The sequence below is a fragment of the Fusarium fujikuroi genome, chromosome FFUJ_chr05 (genome assembly GCF_900079805.1).
Source record: "Fusarium fujikuroi IMI 58289 draft genome, chromosome FFUJ_chr05".
In the NCBI taxonomy this organism is placed as follows: Eukaryota; Fungi; Ascomycota; class Sordariomycetes; order Hypocreales; family Nectriaceae; genus Fusarium; species Fusarium fujikuroi.
The window spans coordinates 2040011-2058157 of NC_036626.1; the positions used below are offsets into that span (position 1 = coordinate 2040011).

The 18147-nt window shown below is 50.5% G+C and overlaps 5 protein-coding genes; 2 read left to right on the forward strand and 3 right to left on the reverse strand.

Annotated features, from left to right (window-relative positions):
* Positions 1-2560: 2560 nt before the first annotated feature.
* On the reverse strand, positions 2561-3155 carry FFUJ_07396 (related to mismatched base pair and cruciform dna recognition protein; the record flags this gene model as incomplete). XM_023577643.1 has 2 exons in its annotated part: positions 2561-2809; positions 2859-3155. The coding sequence occupies 2 exons, from the start codon at positions 3153-3155 to the stop codon at positions 2561-2563; spliced, it is 546 nt and encodes a 181-aa protein (XP_023430676.1).
* A 1036-nt stretch (positions 3156-4191) lies between these two features.
* FFUJ_07397 (probable Cysteine desulfurase, mitochondrial precursor (tRNA splicing protein SPL1)) lies at positions 4192-5960 on the reverse strand (the record flags this gene model as incomplete). XM_023577644.1 has 3 exons in its annotated part: positions 4192-4614; positions 4802-5625; positions 5699-5960. The coding sequence occupies 3 exons, from the start codon at positions 5958-5960 to the stop codon at positions 4192-4194; spliced, it is 1509 nt and encodes a 502-aa protein (XP_023430677.1).
* A 1351-nt stretch (positions 5961-7311) lies between these two features.
* Positions 7312-8811, forward strand: FFUJ_07398 (probable RVS167 protein; the record flags this gene model as incomplete). XM_023577645.1 has 3 exons in its annotated part: positions 7312-7347; positions 7494-8736; positions 8786-8811. The coding sequence occupies 3 exons, from the start codon at positions 7312-7314 to the stop codon at positions 8809-8811; spliced, it is 1305 nt and encodes a 434-aa protein (XP_023430678.1).
* Positions 8812-10591: 1780 nt separating this feature from the next.
* FFUJ_07399 (uncharacterized protein) lies at positions 10592-12493 on the forward strand (the record flags this gene model as incomplete). XM_023577646.1 has 2 exons in its annotated part: positions 10592-10735; positions 10790-12493. 2 exons carry the CDS (start codon positions 10592-10594, stop codon positions 12491-12493), a joined length of 1848 nt encoding a protein of 615 aa, XP_023430679.1.
* Positions 12494-13911: 1418 nt separating this feature from the next.
* Positions 13912-17760, reverse strand: FFUJ_07400 (uncharacterized protein; the record flags this gene model as incomplete). XM_023577647.1 has 2 exons in its annotated part: positions 13912-15213; positions 15265-17760. The coding sequence occupies 2 exons, from the start codon at positions 17758-17760 to the stop codon at positions 13912-13914; spliced, it is 3798 nt and encodes a 1265-aa protein (XP_023430680.1).
* Positions 17761-18147: the final 387 nt, after the last annotated feature.

The window sequence follows — 18147 nt, forward strand, 5'->3', positions numbered from 1 at the left end:
ACATTGAGGGATTTACCTTGATTTTCTGGACGGTTCCGTGTGTTCAAGCAGCTCAAGAGGGCTACATCGTAACATCTAAGCCATCTTCATCCTTGTCGACTGTTCCTGTGCCGTCAAAACTCGGCGTGATACTCTCATGATGTGGCTCTTTGTGGATGTCCTGATAGGCCTCTCTTCTTGTGTTAGCCTAACAACTTGGTCATTCGTGCCCCGAAATGCTCCTTGACGCTATATGTTTACCCGGACGGATGATAATCCCTGGTTTCGTTCTCCCACCTTAGACGAGATCTGCATCGGGATAGATGCAACTGGATCCCTGAACTTGAGTCCATCTCTCCCGAAGACAGACGATCAGTGACAAAGTGTTTGACACACTGTAAGAGTCTGAGATTGAATCCATGTTGATGAGATGTGTTTTGATTCTTTCTCCTCAGTCTTGATCCCTGCCCATGCGGGCCTACTCTCGAGCCTGTCTTCGACCCAAGGGGGGGTCTTCGAGAAGTTACGCAGACATCACAGAAGTACCTTTCCTTCGCTTCAAGTGCTCGCCACTCTTGGTCTGACTGATGCCAAGATCGTCTTCATCTTCCTCCTTCTGTTCCGTCCACTGGCTCTGACGGTACATTCGCCCGTTCCTTTTGCTCACACAAGTCATCTTGTCATTAGTAATTCCATGACCCTCCCAACTGTTCGTCCATGGCTGTGCTTAGGACTTCGGTCGAGACTATCTGAGAGAGGATACACTGCCAGATATCTCTGTGACAGATGATCACTATAGCTCGTGAATCATAATGTCAGTCTTCTTTTGATCCAGACTGGCGTTTTCTATCCTTCGTCCCTCCTATTTCTAGCAGTTACCAAATGTAGTTCGTCCTTGAAGACGCACTTCACAGGCTAGTTGCTCTCCTACTCTATTTTGGCTTCACGCGCTGTGAGACTTCCATTGCCTGCCAATCCATTCGCCTCGACTCCATCCCCTTCCGTGGACGTTGCATCTGCATTGCTGAATTAGTGGGCTTTTCTCAGATGCGGCTCGGAACCCATTTGTTTGCTGTGCTTATCTGAGTTGCGGGCGTTGCTACTTGGGAAAAACTCTCATGGTTGCTATGATACAACTCACTACATAAGATGAACCAGGGCCTGCCAACCAAAACCAACCCCTTTTATATCATTTCATACCCCTAGGTTGATATTCCCCATCCCTGGTGTATTCATGATGGATCCAGTCAGACCTACACTTCCTCAATATCGCTTCCATCCATCATTACTCCATTCAGGTCACTTCCGTAGTAAGTTTGAGTTGTCAGGTGACAAGAAAGCTCACGCTTCGGGCCACTAGTTGCCCCTTAGTTACCCATTGATCAATCTTAAATGTGTCTTTGTTTGGGTTGAATGAGGCATCCGTCAGCACGTGGTTGCGAGCCTACTGGGGCTACACATATCAAGTCGCCACTTGGGGCTTTTGTTAGAATACAGAATCGAGATGCGACCGTTCTGACGACCACTCAAGTGACTAGAGGTAGCAATAGCAAGGTATCTCATGTGGCTGTGCCACAGTGAAATGGTGAGTGGAAACCACTACGGCACAAAGGCATGAGGAAAAGAGAATGGAGCCCACACAAGACGCAGAGCTCTGGCTCCCCCCCGCCCCCTTCCTGAGATGCTCTTGTATAGAAAATCTCGGTGTTTCTTCTGCTATTCCAGCTTCTCGTAGTCACCGAAGCTCAGGGTTACGCGTTATCCAAGAATTGCATTCTTAGCAATGGCGCCAAGTGAGGAGTCTCCTCCCACGTTCAGTGTTGAGGTGTCATGATAGCTCTTTACTTCTCGTGTCTATAATAGATCAGCCAATGCGTGCCGGATTGTGTAAATCAGGAAACGATGGCAAAGTGCGTTTTCATAAGGGCCACCAGTCGAAAATTAGCTGCTGCGGTGGTAAGAAATAACACCCCTCCATAGTATCTTTGATCATGACAAAACAGTTACTCAAACGAATCATGTCGAAATAAAGGTAAAGCTCTTCGGAGACAGCACATGGACTTCACAATGATAGTGCCTGTGCTTGGGTGAAAACTGCAAGTTTTTTCTCTCGAGATTCTGGACTCACCACTATATTTATTAAGTTTGGTCCTTTTGTAGCTGGAAAGCCCATATGGCCATGACAATCGATGTAATTTGGCACTCAAATGCAGTAATGGGTTGGTGTGTGAGGGTGAGCTGCACATAAGGGAGGCAAGAAAACTTGAGACCTGGATTCTAAGTGATAAGGTGATCCTTTCAACAAAAGCCCTAAGCTGATAGTAACTTACCCAAGTCGTTCTATTGCTTCGGAACCAGATCCTAAGTCTTTTTGCTCCAGAAGGCATGCAATTGCGGTATCACAGAACGAGCACGGCTGTCAAAGTTCACAAATCGCAACGTTCAAGTAACTATTGATGGTGTTTATTAGGAGTGTCTAGTAGGATCTTCCTCTTCCGTCCATGCCACAACTTTGGGGTATCATATTCTGGTCTCTTCATGCTTTCCACCTTGCGCCGGCACCAGTGTGTGATTTGCCGGTTTATTCGCGGCTCTCTGCCTCAGCCTGCTTCTGGATGTCGTGCTCAACACCACGCTGGCGGGTCTTGCCCTCAGCACGAAGCTCGTCGTAGTGGGCCTCCTGCTCCTTGTTGCCGATGAGGTTGGAGACGGCACCACCAACAGTACCCTGGGCACGGTCGCTGATGCCAGTACCGAGATCGCTGAGCTGACCCTTGGCCTCCTGGTTTCTACCCTCGAGATTCTGCTCATGGCCAGCCTTCTTCAGGGACTATCAATCATATTAGTAAAGTAAGCATGACTAGAGTTATCAATCTTACCTCGCTGCCGATGATTCCACCAACAGCCTCCTTAGCGGAGCCAGCGGTCTGGTTCCAAGAACCCTCAGTGCGGTTGGGGTCATCTTTGGCGGCGGCACCGGAGCCAGAGAGGGTGACACCGGGGAGCTTGGCGGTAGCGTGGGACGCATCATGCTCGGCTTCGGCCTTCTGCTTCTTGAGGTCGCCAGCGGCCTGGTCGCTGGTGTTTCCAGTGAGACTGCCAATAGCACTCTGAACAGCACCGGAGGCGGAGTCGACGACGGACTTGAGAGTGGAAGGTTGGGGAGTATCAGACATGTTGATTGATTGATGGGGTTGGTAGGATTTGTGGTTTGTTTGTGTTTGTGTAGGATGGGGTTCTTGATAGTGTTTGGATTTCAAAGATGTTGATGAAGGAATCAAGTTGAGTCGAGAGGCGGGAGAGGAGAACGCTTTATAGTAATTTGAAGGAAGTCCATCACGAAGGAAGATATCTCATCAAGGCAACTACAGTGGTACAATGATGTCATTTTTGTCGAGAATTGCAGTGACGCGCCGCGCACATGGAGGCACATAGGTAGAAGGAGCTGTTGGCGGGCAGGAGCTTAGGTGCCTACCTAGTTCCTAGGTAGGTATGACGTCAACAAAGGAAGGCAGCAGGTACTGTACATCCATAGATGGAACTCACCCACAAACGCCAGGAAGTCGCGATCCACGTTTCGGAGTGGTTGAGTAACGTGATAATATTGGATCAACCCCATCACTTGATGTCGGCTGTTTGTGCAGGAGTGTCGAGATCGAGATTCGAAGCAATGGCCATCTTACACGCCCTCCCTCAGCATGCACAAGTGCTGTTTAGCACGGATGTGATTATCAACATTCATCAAGCCAGACCCGTAACAACTGTCACTTTGTCAAATACTAAAATTCGTTGAACATCACGTCACATATGGTACCATTTCAGAAGATAAAACGTGGTCGGCATGCGCAATAATGAATGGTCGTGTCTCATTCTGTGCGACTCTAGTCTTGAACTCAAGCCAAACTCAACTCCGATTGTTTGTTTCATTTCCAACAGGCAAAGCACGTTCCCGGTGCTTGATGTGAATGAGAGGCGCCTGTTATCGTCCTTTGATCCATCCCATAATTTGCAACCCCCTTGGCCAATTGCTCCCTATTTTCGTCCTCAGAATGTAAAAGAAAGAGGTATCTCTGATATTACAGTATGCTATACAGACACAACTGAGTCTCGCTTCAGTCGGCCATCGTCATTAACGTCCTTGATTCATCCAGAGTGACTAAGACTGAGCATGGAACTCTAGGTGAACGGGTAATCATCATCATCGCAGCTTGCTTAGTGCTGGCTCCACTGAATGGTATTCAAATCGATGCCCTCCTGGACGAGCTCCCACAGAGGGCTCAACTCTCGGAGGAAAGTGACACGCTCCTGCACTGCCTTGAGAACATAGTCAATCTCAGCTTCAGTGGTAAAGCGGCCAATGCCGAATCGGATACTGCTGTGAGCGCTCTCGTCACTGTTGCCAAGCGCGCGCAGAACGTAGCTAGGCTCCAGTGAGGCCGAGGTACAAGCACTGCCCGAAGACAGAGCAATATCCTTAAGGGCCATCAGGAGAGACTCTCCCTCGACATAAGCAAAGGAAACGTTGACGCAACCGGGGTAGAAGGAGTCGGCAGCGCCGTTCTGTGTTGTGTGCTCCATAGACAAGAGGCCGTTGAGCAGACGATCTGAGAGATATTTAATGCGCTTGGTGTCGTACTATAAATGGGTCAGTATCTAATGTACGTAGTTGTGGGAATAAGACAAGATTGAAAGATATCGTAGATCAGACAGAAGCTTCGATCAACACGGCCGGCCTTGTCACGGGCCATTCAGAAAGCCATGCATGTGTAGAGCAGCTCATCATATGTACAGAGAGAGGGTTGAGAAAGTTATGAGCACTTACAGCCATCTCCTCCTTGGCGATGCGACAAGCCTCGCCAAAGCCGGCAACGAGGGAGGGAGCGAGAGTTCCACTTCGGAGACCTCGTTCCTGACCACCGCCGGTAATAAGAGGGTCCAGTCTGACCCTAGGTCGCCTTCGGACATAACAGGCCCCAATACCCTTGGGACCATAAATTTTATGCGAGGAAATTGACATCAAGTCAATGTTCATGGCGTTGACGTCGAGAGGAATCTTGCCCACAGCTTGGGCAGCGTCAGTATGGAAGAAGATCTTCTTCGATCGGCACAGCTTGCCGATTTGCTCAATAGGCTGGATCACACCAATCTCGTTGTTGACAGTCATGATACTGACGAGGGCAGTCTCGGGTCGGATAGCGGCCTCCAGATCCTCCATTCTGATGAGACCGTTGTTCTGAACAGGGAGATATGTGACCTCGAAGCCCTCATCCTGAAGATGGCGGCAGCTGTCGAGTACACACTTGTGCTCAGTTTGTGTTGTGATGATGTGCTTCTTCTTACCAGATCGACCAAAGAAGCGAGCGACGCCCTTGATACTCATGTTATTACTCTCGGTGGCACCGCTGGTGAAGATGATCTCCTTGGAATCAGCACCGATAAGCTTGGCGACGTGCTCACGCGCATCTTCTACAGCTTTCTCACTCTCCCAACCATAAGCATGTGTTCGCGAATGGGGGTTGCCATAGACGCCGACATAGAATGGCATCATTGCATCGAGAACTCGAGGATCGACGGGCGTTGTAGCCTGCATGTCGAGATAGATGGGGCGCTGGCCCTCATCCATAACTGCTGCTTGCTTCAGGACCTCTATTTGGGATGATTAGCCACAATATATATAAAAATCTCGCTCACTAGGCGGAGCGGATCAAGATGCACTTACCAGCCATTGGACTAACGCTAGCATTGGAAGGAGTATCAGGCGGAGGGATGTCAGCAAAGGCCTTCTTGTCGAGCTTGATAGCCGTCTCAACCTGAGCATTGTCCCTCTTGGTCTCCGATACATATCCACGTCGTGATGTGCGCCTCGCCACGACAGCTGCGCGAGCCATACCTCGCAGAGGAGCTACAGTAACGCGAGAGGCTGGGCTCAAGCCAACTCGGCCCGCCGAGCGCAGGGCGCATGAAGCGATATTGGAAGACATTATGAATTGAATGTCTGGCAGTTGCAAGGACGAAGAAACGTCAAACTAAGCCAGTGGGCGGAAGAAGAGAAGAAGTGAATTTTGGTGGAGGAGGCGTTGAGCTCCAGGCCCAAGATTTGTCATTAGCTTGTCGGCTCGGGGCCCTCGGTGATAAGCATCCGGCAGATTCGGCACGGCCATTGGTTGAAAAAGCCGGGGAGCGGCAGAAGGTGCGCTCTTTAGGTCTTAGGTTACGGCGGAGGAGAAGCCGAGACCGTTGTTGTGAGGAGAAGATGGAAGAGTCATTATTTCGTGGCGATATGTGAGCAGTAACGGGAGGCAATCAATGCAACGTTCTTTGCAGGGTCTTTCCAGGTATGGTCTGCTTTCTACAGTAGGTAGGTATGCAGGCTGTCGGTTCAGTTCAGAGCCTCAACATCAAGAACCCCAGCACACTCAGTCAGAACTTGTTCCTATTGCGGTCCTGGCGGAGTTTTCATTGAACCTTCAATTCACCGAACCCGATAGGCATCAGCGTATCATATTATCCTCTGCATGTGCCTCTCCGGGCATTGGCTTCCCATTCCCCAAGGCTGAACTAGGTACCTACTTGCAGTACCGTACCTACCTAGGTATGTAAAAGAATGGAAGGGCTTCAATTATGGCTCAGGTGCAACGCCTTCGATCCGACCTGTGGCCCAAATGAGAGATTGATCCCTGAAAGCTGTCAAGAGTGACGCAACGCCCATGACGCAGTGGACGCAGTGGCTATAATCCCCTCCTCTAAAATTCAAGCTCTGAATTAGCAGGTACTACATAACTGCTCCGGTCAACTTGGTGCTTTCAAAAGGTATATGGTTCAAGACAAAACCACATTACAAGAATCGGACTCACATCTAAGTACTTTGATATACTCCGTGCCTATTTTCCATGTCAGTCCGATGCTACCTAGGTAGGCACTGAATAGTCCTTGAACTGCCGCCGTTGTCACCTGGCCCCCCCCCCCCCCCACTGTGCCCCTATTATTTCTTCAACCTCTGGATAGCCACAGAATCGGAAACCGGCAGGCTTGGCAGCGAGGCATAGGAAGGGCTGGGCAGCAAAAAAGGCCCAGTGAGGGAACTTAAACCTGGGAGCTAAACTAAAACACAGCCACACAAGTGGACGTCACCGTTCCACGACTCACTCAGTCATGTTCTGGGCTGTCCTGCCCTGTCATAATCGAGAGCTTCATAAGTTACCCTTTCGTCTAACTTTGGCGGCCTCGCGATCTGAGGGTTTTCGCGATACTGACTCACTCTTCTTCCTCCCACCACCGACTATACTCCTGGCATCACTAAATTAATCTTACAACTATCGCCGCGCTCTCGCCATGAGCTTCAAAGGCTTCCAGAAGAGCCTCACTCGGGTAAGCCGTGCCCCTCACTTGATGGTGCTTGGATTTCCAGCATGTCTCGCGCGCACAAAACGCCATTTGCGCGCGGTTGAAGAGTCGAGACACGCCATCATGATGAGACATACGATCTCAAATACTGATATATATCTTGCTCTTAGGCCCCACAGCAGTTCAAGTCCAAATTCAACATCGGCGAGCATACCAAAGATGCTGTCTACATCGACGCCGAACGTCGTTTCCAGGAACTCGAGACTGAGACCAAGAAGCTCCACGATGAGTCCAAAAAGTACTTCGAGTCCATCAATGGCATGCTTTCCCATCAGATCGAGTTCAGCAAGGCCATGACCGAAGTCTACAAGCCCATCTCGGGTCGCATGTCAGACCCAGACTCAATGAAGATTGAGGGTAACCCCGAAGGCATCCGTGCTTGCGAAGAATACGAGGCTGTAGTCAAGGACCTGCAAGAGACGTTGGCACCGGAGTTGGAAATGATAGAATCTAGGATTATCCGTCCCGCTAACGAGTTGCTCGACGTCATCAAGGTGATACGCAAGACCGCCCTAAAGCGTGAACACAAGAGACTTGACTACGACCGACACCGCACAACCCTCAAGAAGCTGCAGGACAAGAAAGAGCGCACTGCCAAGGACGAAAAGGCAATGTGGAAGGCCGAAGGAGACGTCGAGCAAGCCACCCAGGACTTCAACTACTTCAACGACCTCCTTAAGGACGAGCTACCCAAGCTGTTCCAGCTCGAGCGCGAATTTATCCAGCCCCTCTTCCAATCGTTCTACTATATGCAGCTCAACATCTTCTACACACTCCATGAGAAGATGCAAAATTGCGACATCGGCTATTTCGATCTCACGCTCGACATTGAGGATGCTTTCCATGAGAAGCGCGGCGACATTCAAGAACAGGCCGAGGCACTGTCCATCTGTCGCTTCAAGACCACAGGTCGCCCGCGACCTGTGCGATACGGGGCCAAGCCTGCCCTCGAAGGCCCCAAGCAGCCCGCACTCCTTACACAGGGAGGCGAGGGTTCCAAACCGTCAAGCAGCACTGTGACGAGCCCTAAAATTGGTGGCTATCAACGCCCCGCCTCGACCGCCAACGAAGGTGCCGCTCCTCCGCCGTACACCCCCCCAACAGGCGCCAATGCAGGCCTGGCTGCCATCGCCGCTGGCAAGAAGAAGCCACCGCCTCCTAAGCCCAAGCCCAAACCCATGCGCCTCACCGCCCCGGGAGTTGAGACTGTAACGGCTCTTTACGATTACGCTGCGCAAGCCGAGGGCGATCTCAGTTTCCGAGCTGGTGACGTTATCGAGATTGTTACAAGGACACAGAACGAGAACGAATGGTGGAGTGGACGACTGCAAGGCAAGGAGGGACAGTTCCCAGGTGAGTACTGTTGGCTGTCGAGATCTCATCAGGTACTAACAGGGAACAGGCAATTATGTTCAGCTCAACAGCTGAGGAGCGTGATCGTTGCATTGGTCACGAAGGTGATCCAATCCGTGATAAGACTACCACTACTTCTATACCTGGACAGGAAACAAAACGAAACAACCCACCAAAACTTGCTTACAATAGACATCCATAATTCAGAGAACAGCATCAGTCAAAGGTAGATATAGGGAAGGCCGAGGCGCATGGATGAAGCACAGAAGCTGAGACGTGAAGATGAAATAACAGTCCGTGGTGTCAGCTCGATGTCCTGGAAACGAAACGTAAGGGCCCTTCGTTTCTGGAGATGCAAGGAGCCTCTGAGGCCAAGGAAGAAAGAGGATGGGGCATTTCTGGCGTTAATGGATAGGGCTTTTGCTGTCTGTAGAAGCAGATAATACAATACTACTATATTTTCAACCAATCCGTGCACGATAGCCTCGTAGCTTCTAGTTGTGGGCCATTGGAGGGGTCGGGCTTGTACGGCTTGTATGAATAATACCTAGGCATTGATACACGTCGCCGGCCTCTTGGGGGAAGCATCTAGCCATGGATGTCAGACAAGCATGGTTTGATTGCTCTAAACTCGCGCAGCATACTCTAAACGTTGTTAGTGAGGCATGGGTCTGCATGTATGTTAGTTAGTTACTGCATACATACATGTATGCTAGAGCCTGCTTTTGTCAAGGACTGAATCACGCGTAGCAGATTTTGACGAGGTTGAATGAGGCTCAAAAATGGGGTTGACCCCTCAGGGATCTCAACAGGGGGCCTACACCATCAAAACATGCATGCCAGGACATGAAAGATGTCATGTAATTGGCCAATCCTGGAATATTGGCTGCATGGAATGGGCAATCAATACTCAGCAGGTACCACAGCCTGATTTCGCAGCTGAATACCAATCGCGCCACGAACAGCTGCTTCAGGGTAAAGTCATGATATTCATGAGAGTTGTTGTTGAGCTGAGCTTGGAGCCAACCTAAGACTGGAGTACATATGTATATACTTACCTGTCGGGTTTGCCTCGCGTAGTGAGTGGCAGGCTTGTAGAATATCGACTGTACCTAGTTCTTAGAATTGAACCGCCGTACAACACCAGCAGAGCCTCTTTGTCCATCGATAGTACGACGAATAATCCAACTGCGCCGCGAGACTAGTTGCTTAGTGCAACGACGGGTCAAGTCAATCTGTTGTGGCCTTGTCTCTTATACGTTATTGATAGGCCCTGAAGACACATGCGTAACCTGACTTTGACTCTACACCATCTCGATATCCTCGTGATGCCGATGACCTGCACATCGAGGTCAAGCTTTGGTCACCTTGACCTGAATAGAGAAAAAGAGAAGAAAACGAACAGCAATGGCATTATTCTCGAAAGATGTAGCACACGAGCTTAGACTCTTCTAAGCGGTCGTCAGCTAAAAAAAAAAGAGCCTCAATCCCTGCGAAACTTGCTCTTGACCCAAACACCAACCAACCACGAATTTCCAACTCGCTATGATTGCCTCTTTTTTGACTAATCGAATTCGAGAGCAGAGACATGGGGCGTCCAAGAATTCGTTGGCATTCCTCTAAGCAGGGGTAGGCTCCTTGGACCCGTGATAAGGCTGTGAATCGCGACTCGGAACTCGAGGGCTCTTGCGGCTCTGCTCCCCTCTTCTCCTGTAATGAGGGACTTAATAACTACCGGGGCACTGCGAATAGCGTCGTATCCCGTATACATCTCGGTATATCTTGTCGCTTGTGAACATGAACACACGCCGCTCAACAGGATCTTGTCTCCTCGCTCTCTCCTCGCAGCGTCGCCATGAGCATTCTCAAACTACCTGTCGAGATTGTTTCTCTTCTTGTTGAGTTGCTCAACGTTGAGGATGTGTTCAACTTGGCTCTGTCCTGCAAATCCTTGACCTACATTCTCTACGATAGACGAATGTGTCGTCTTGCACTCTTGGTTCGTTCCAGCCTCTTGTCTTTGGTGAGGTAGTCCCCGCTGACAACATCTCAGAAGGCACCGTATTCCGCAGAGGCTCAGGAGGCGCAGTCGACCAAGGACTTCCCAAGGTCATTCCGTAAGCTTGCTAAGCGGCGAAGAGCTGTCCAGGCAGCGGAACCATGGATGGTTGCTATAGTTGCCATGGCAGATCGTTTCATTTATACGAATGGGCACTTGTGCTACACTGTTAATAGCAACCATCTCCGCGTCCTCAGCACGCTCGACAAAAAGTTCACGTCTGAAAGGATAGTCGATGTTCCGCTACTTCTCAAGCTCGCAGTAAGAGACTACGACTGTCAAAGGCCGCACACCTTTGAACCCCTTTACTACGCCGAGGGCGTCTTATCATGTCTTGCCACTCAAATTCTCCAAGACTCAACCACCAGCAGTTGGCTTGTCATCTTCGAGCTCAGAGAATCTCCCACATGGGTTGTGGTACAAAGGCCGTGTTCAAGACACCCGCTATTTGTACGCAATGACAAGAATTATCTGTTCTGGGGTTCAAAATCACATGCCACGCCAGACGGCAGCTACAGATGGGGCATTCACTGCCTCAATCTCCAGACTCGCAAGTGGGCTGATTCGCAGCTGTTTCTATGGGACCTTGACGGGGAGAGTATAGGGTCTGACGTCTGCTTTGAAATAATCGATAGTCAGTTTTACTGTGTTTCGAACACGTTCAGAACAGAAGCCGATGATGGAATGCGCAATAACTTCTACCAAGTTGTGAGGTTCCCCGTGGACAATGCAGTCCACGAAAGTTGCGAGAAGCCTCCCATGCGCAACCTATGGCGTCTTCATGACTCAGAGGGCGCAGTAGACGAGCGGTGGACTTCGCTACAGCTCACTAAAGACGAGAAAACAGGGAACCTCTTCATTGTCGAGACTCGAAAGGAGTGGTTCCCGGGAAATGCAGGCAGCCAGAGGACGTGCTACAAAAAGGAGCTACACTTTGATAAACAAGAAGAAGCCCCTCAGCCAGAGCCTTCTCTTCCCACTCCGCCAGAGTCGACCGTGGACAGCCTCGAAGACGATGAATGGATCAGTGAGAACCATATTGAAGAACGATCGAGTGAGACGATCCACATTGGTGACGGCCCATCTGATGCCAAAACATACACCCTCCAAGAATGCTTTGTGCGTTCATACAACCCATCCTGCGATGCTTTCATCGACCTTGTTTCTGAGGCTTACAGTCCTGACTCGATGATGCAGCTCAGAGTACAGTCCAAGAAACGAGAACCGTCGGTCAATATATGGCCACGAGACCAAGAAACAGGCCACTATCATAATGGCTCGGCTCAGCTCCAAGGCGTTGTCAACCCCGTCCAGCCCATTCAAGGGATCGAATGGTCTATGGATGAGCGAGTCTTGGTGTATTCACCAACTCATATGGCCTACGGACAATTGAGGCCCATCGTCCTCATTTCGTTCGACCCAGAATATGTTCTTAATGGCTTTCCGAATTATGCAACACAGACTCAAGGCGCAGATGGCCATCTCGATGCCTCTGGCCATCCGGAAACAAGCAGCGGACAGAGAGGCATACTATGGTCATCAAACCAGGATTTTGGTGAGTCTGCATCGCCAGGAAAGGGTGATCCCAACGCATTTGCCAACTTTGTGAGGTCGCGCCCCTCGCTTTACCAGACGATGAGTATGGGAAACGGGAATGCACATGGTTTCGATCTCTCATATCCATGCCCTTGGCGATGAATTCGTGTGCGTGTGTGCGTGTATGTGTGTGGAAGAGGCCTCAGTCCTGTTGCGTGACCTTGAGGCCTTCCATAGCCCGGTCTGTCAGGGATCGTCTTGGAGCAACACATTTCTACAAATATGAGATGCTATAGTCAGTGATAATAGAACCTCCCGGGATTATACATGAAGCCACAGTGATGCAGTGAATTCTCGGCAAGAAAACAAGACGGTCCAAGACAATCATGTCATATGCAGGCGATTCGTTCATAAATGTATATATGTAAATCTTGTGTACACACCCAGTTTCATGGAGAGGCGGGTTCAGGCAACGCAACCTCATATGCTAGGCCCAGGTACAAACAATGCCAGCCAGCTTGAGTGACACGGCAGCTCACTAAAGACTAAGGATTGACGTATGAGTTCTTCTGACAGTTTCATGCAACCCTTTTACAAGTCATTGGGGGCGTTAGAATGAAGAGCCTCAGCCTCCCGTCTGATGGATGGTTCGCCTGAAGCCAACCCCCAGCCTCGACAAGGCGACTGCGTCCGTCAATGCCGCGAAGCTAGATCCGACTTTGTCACTTGACATATGATTGTAAATTCCAATGTGATAGGTAACTACTGAGGTAGCTTAGTGGCCAGTAATTTCTACCAGAGCTTGAACTGTAGGGATCCTAGCTCGACTCTAACCACACACACATCTTCCGCTTTCAAATCTACGAATCGTAAAGATGAGGCAAGCAAAATGAGGGACATCGCAACACTATATGCCAGCCAAGTCGTCGCAATGTATTCTTCGTTCGGTCTATGTCACAACATACGCAAATGTCGACTTGGGGCGGTCGACTCAGCTGTCTTTCGGTTATGCTTATGGGAGCTAGCACACTCCGAGGGTTCTAGGATATGATACGTCATATCATGGTTCATCATCGTCTGGTATTAACAGATACTTGTTGTGACTGTAACTTCGAAATTGAGGGTTGATAGTGTAATACATGCTTCGAATATGTGTAGACACGTCCCGTAGAGTCAAAAGTGCAAGAATTTGAAGCGTATTCACCCCATACATCTTCTTTGTACATGTTCACCCTCACCAGAGAAACTCCATGCAGTCTCTCTTCTGCGCGTCGACCGACAACAAGACACGAAAACCATTCCTGAGACATACAGAAGACACATCAAAATGCATGCTGATGCCCCTATGACAAGAATGAAAAGGCCAAACTAAAGATCCGCCCATGGACGGTATGAACCGCGTTTTGGACCCAGGTCCTGAGACTCCAGATCCCAATTCGACATCCAGTAATAAAGATTAAGAAGTACATGAACTCATGAGCGTATAGATCCTCGTCTAGAACATCCCCCCCACCCCCGCAAAAAGTGACGGCAAAAGAATAAATCAGGTCGTAAGCATAGACAACATGTGTTGTCATCGATTACTTCTTTCGGCGACTGAACATCTTCGATAGACTACTGCTGCTCTCCTCCTTGGGAGGTGGAGGGGCCATCACAGGCTCTGGCGGAGGCTCTGAAGTGCGCAGGAACGCTGCCAAATCCGAGGTACGTGAAACGTTCGATACTGCATCTCGAGGCTCAAACTTCTTCATGGGAACACGGCGTCCAGAGGAAGCTGATGAGGCAGGCTGTGAAGGGCGAGATGAGTTCTCACCAGTGGGCATCCCATATTTGTCATATCCCGATGGGACGTTGACCTGGATGGGAATATAATTCCTGAAACCAGCACGGCTACTAAGAGATCGAGTGTCGTTGCCTTTGGGTGATACAGGTGCAGTGTTAGAGTTATTGCTCTCCTTGCGAGTGAATCTCCCAATCAGGCTGGGTGCACTCGCTTTCTTCTTTGGTATCTTTTGTGAGATCGGTGTCGTGACAGGCTCCGGTGGAGGCTCATAGTTCATGAGAAACTCCGCCAAGCTCTCCTCCTTCTTAGCAGGAGGCTTTGGCGTTGCAAGCAAGACTTCGTCATCCTCGTCGTCGCTAAAGTCAATGGCGTAGGGGTCCTTGACACGTCGAGTCTTGCGTTTAGGCATCATATCATCTTCATCAAACATCTTACTCGTTGGAGCAGGCTGTCCTTTGTTCTTCAAAAGGGCCGTGTTGGAGTTAATAGATGAGTGAATCGAAGGCATTGATGACTCGGTGCCATGAGTCGAAGCCTGGCTGTATCGGATATCGGGAATGTTGGCGTCTACGGCCTTACCACCTGCTGGTTCTTCAGCACCGGTTGTATCCCAAGGTGCGATATTGTGAGGTATACGGTTGCTATTTGCGCCTGGGGGTCCCTGTCGGATAAAGTCGATTAGATCCGAGCTGCCACTACGGGACTCGACCACAGCATCACGGGGCATATATCGATTTCGATTGCTTGCCGATGAAACACGACGACTATCGAGGCTGGTCTTGCCGGGGGTATTTGGGCTGCTCACATTTCGAAGTTGCATAGGACGGCTGTCTCCTGCGGGACCAGTAGATTTGATAAATTCTGCAAAATCCGCAGTAGATTCGCTGGGAACCCGAGCGTCTCTTGGGGCAGCAGACATACGTGGTCTGTTCGGGTTAGGAGAAGGCAAGGGCTTCATTCTATCGTCACCAACCCGGTGATGGGGAGATGCCCTCTTCATGTCGGTTGCCGCAGAAGAAGACCTGGAACGGTTGTGAGCACGAGTGTCATCGTTCTTGATGGATCCCTTAAACACCGAATTGTCAAGTGACTGCTTGTGCTATCGTCATCGTTAGATCCGTTCCCTTTCGGCAATGCGTATTTTACTCACATCCATGTTGCGCATATTCTCAGGCGTCAGCGTATATGTGATGGTTTGGTTGCTCTGGATAAGCTCTTCAAAGTTACGGGCCATGGCTGAACGGCTTCCATTGTCCTCGGAAGTTCGAACAGCTTTAAGTCGACTTGTTCCTGAGGAGGCTGATGAGCCTGAAGTGTGAGTAGGCCGAGGGGTCTGCGCGTTGCCTCCATCTTCGTCCGAGTCCCTTGTCCTTGATCGCTCTATGGATACCATGCCAATACTGTGAGTGGGAGAAGTAGGTACCTTGTCATTTCGTGCAGCATGTCGGTTTGAGTAGCCTGCCGGCTTTCGTAAAACTTCGGCAGACTTCTCGGGGACGGTTTCAGAGGTGCTTGTAGGGCGCGTGGATACCACCTTGGTACTGGATGAAGATTGTTGAAGAAAAGGTGAGTGATGTGGAGATCCAACAATAGTTTGAGGTCGTTTGGCCTCGGTGGGAGAGGCAGCCTCTGGAACTGTTGGCGTGGAAGGCTGATAAGCAATATACTTGTGAGGCCTCTGCTCTCTGGTTCTATTGCGATCCATCTCCTCATCAAACTCAGAGATTGTTGCAGCACCTGGCACAGAACCTCGCATGGCATCAACTGGAGAGCGACTTTTTGGACCTGGGCGAGTTGAGGTTGCAGGGGAGTTCTGAGCCTGCGCATCAACTGCGCTGACACCATTGGAGAGACCACTACTTGGAGGTATGGTTAGACTCGCCCGACGGATACGGTCCGCAGCATCAGCTGAGGGTGAGCGCGACCCGCTGGGGCTCTTGGGACCAGCTACATCGATGATGCGCGCTGAGTGCACGCTTGATGATCTCCTTAGTGGGAACGGACCACCAGTATCAGACAGGGCCGGCGAAGAGCTGCCAGCTACTGACACTCGGGCTGATGTCAGGATCTCTGCCTTCTCGTAAGTCGGATCCTCGTCTGCGATCTCCTGTCTTGACTGAATGCGGCTTGTTATAATCTTAGACAGCCGCTTGCTCTTGGGAGCCACTGGCTCCGGAACAAGCTCGTCTTTAGGCTTGCTTCCATCTATCTCCTTAACATCCCGGGTTTCCTCGCTGCTGGTTTGCTCGGTCTTGGCTTCTTCGACAGGCTCTTGTTTTTCCTCAACGACACTAGCCTTGACCAGTACAGCATCCTTCTCCTTCGATCGCTTAGCAGCAGCACGATATGGTGATGCACCGGGTGTTGGAAGAGAGTTTGAACGCTTGCGACCAGCGAAGTCGGGAGTATTGGGTTGCGACAAGGTTGGGGTAGGAAGGCCTTGAATAATTCCCAGGGGCAGGATCAACAAACTCTTAGGTCGGCGCCCTCCAACTTCCTCCTCTGCCTCCAATCCCTCGTCTTCATCATCGCTATTGTAGGCCAGACCAGGGATCTCGATTTCATCCACATCATTACTTCCAATAGGAAGCGCGACTTGAGCTGGATCAACAGCTTCAGCTTGTGCCTCCGCTTCTGCATCACGGGTTGGGACCCGACTTAAAACGGGCGAATCAGTGAACACACTGTCTTGTCTCAAATGGCCATTAGACGCCCTTGAAAAGGGGCGGCCATTTAGATCGATCACAGGTGACCGTATCCGCTTCTTCCAGCCCCTCCACAATCGCCCGAGTGTTCGGTCAAGAGCCACCCTCTCCATGTCTTGCTCTTCGACTACAATGCGGTCGGCGACATCGACTGGGTTTCGGGTCCCTTCATTGATCTCCTTCTGGTATTTAGCCCGCAATCTGTGGTATGCGGCTTGTCCCGCGACAGTAAGGGTGAGCTCGCCCATGTACTCCAGAACAGAGGTCAGGAAGATTGCAACAGCTGGTGAAATGACGTCGGAGACAGACTCGTGGGCACCTAGCTCGAGATTCTCCTGTTCCATGTAGAGGTCCTCGTCTTCCTCTTCCATATCGCCTAGGGAAGAGTAGACCATGCACCTAAGACGGGTACGCTTCCAAACCAATTCCAGGTCCCAGTCACGCGCCTTGTCGCCAGTTGGCGGCACATAATCTTCCTCATCACCGTCACCCAAGTATTCACGTAACTCCTCATCGGCATTATTGACGGCATCTTTCGCAAGCTTAGGTTTTAACACCTCCGAAACGGCAGGTCTTAAGTTGGCCAGAGTAGTAGCTTGGGATTTGGAGAGGAAGTTGAAAAGCAGCTGATCAAGAAAATTGTTGACAAGCTGTAGCGCTTCTCCCGAGACGAGCGCAGGGTCGCTGGCTGGCTCAATACCGTGCTGATCGTACCAGGTATCAGCATGACTATCGTGGTCGTTTGTAACGATCTGAGAAGCGGCCGAAGCAGCGATGAAGGCCGCTGAGGGTGATACAGCGAGTGGCGGCGACATGAGGCTGTGGGCAATTGTTGAAGGTCGATCGCTAGAGATACTCTGTGTCCTAGATCTCACGTCGCGGGGAGAGATGATGCCGGAGGTAGGCCGCGACATGGCCAGGTCGCCGTGTGAGGTCGCCATGGCTGCGATCTATATATATCGGGGGTAGACCTGCAAAGGTCTCCCAAACAATGCGTCGGGGACAGGGAAGTGGTCGCTGACCGGAAGTTTCGTTTGCCTTGTACGAGGCGAGCCGAAATAAATTCGGACGGGCACAGAATTAGGATTGTGGCCCCGGCTCTTGTTCTGTTCTGCCAACGCGCGAAATGTCGAGGAGCGCAATTCGAGGTGGCTGAACGGCAATGTACTTGGTCGATGAGTGAACCTGATTTCTGTTAATTGACAGCTGCAATGGTATTGCAATCTGAAGTACGGAACTGGGCGGAAAGTAGGGACGGAGAGTTGCTTTTTGTGTATCACAAGTCGCAGGTTGTACAACGAGTCGACCACTGACGAGACAATAGCTGA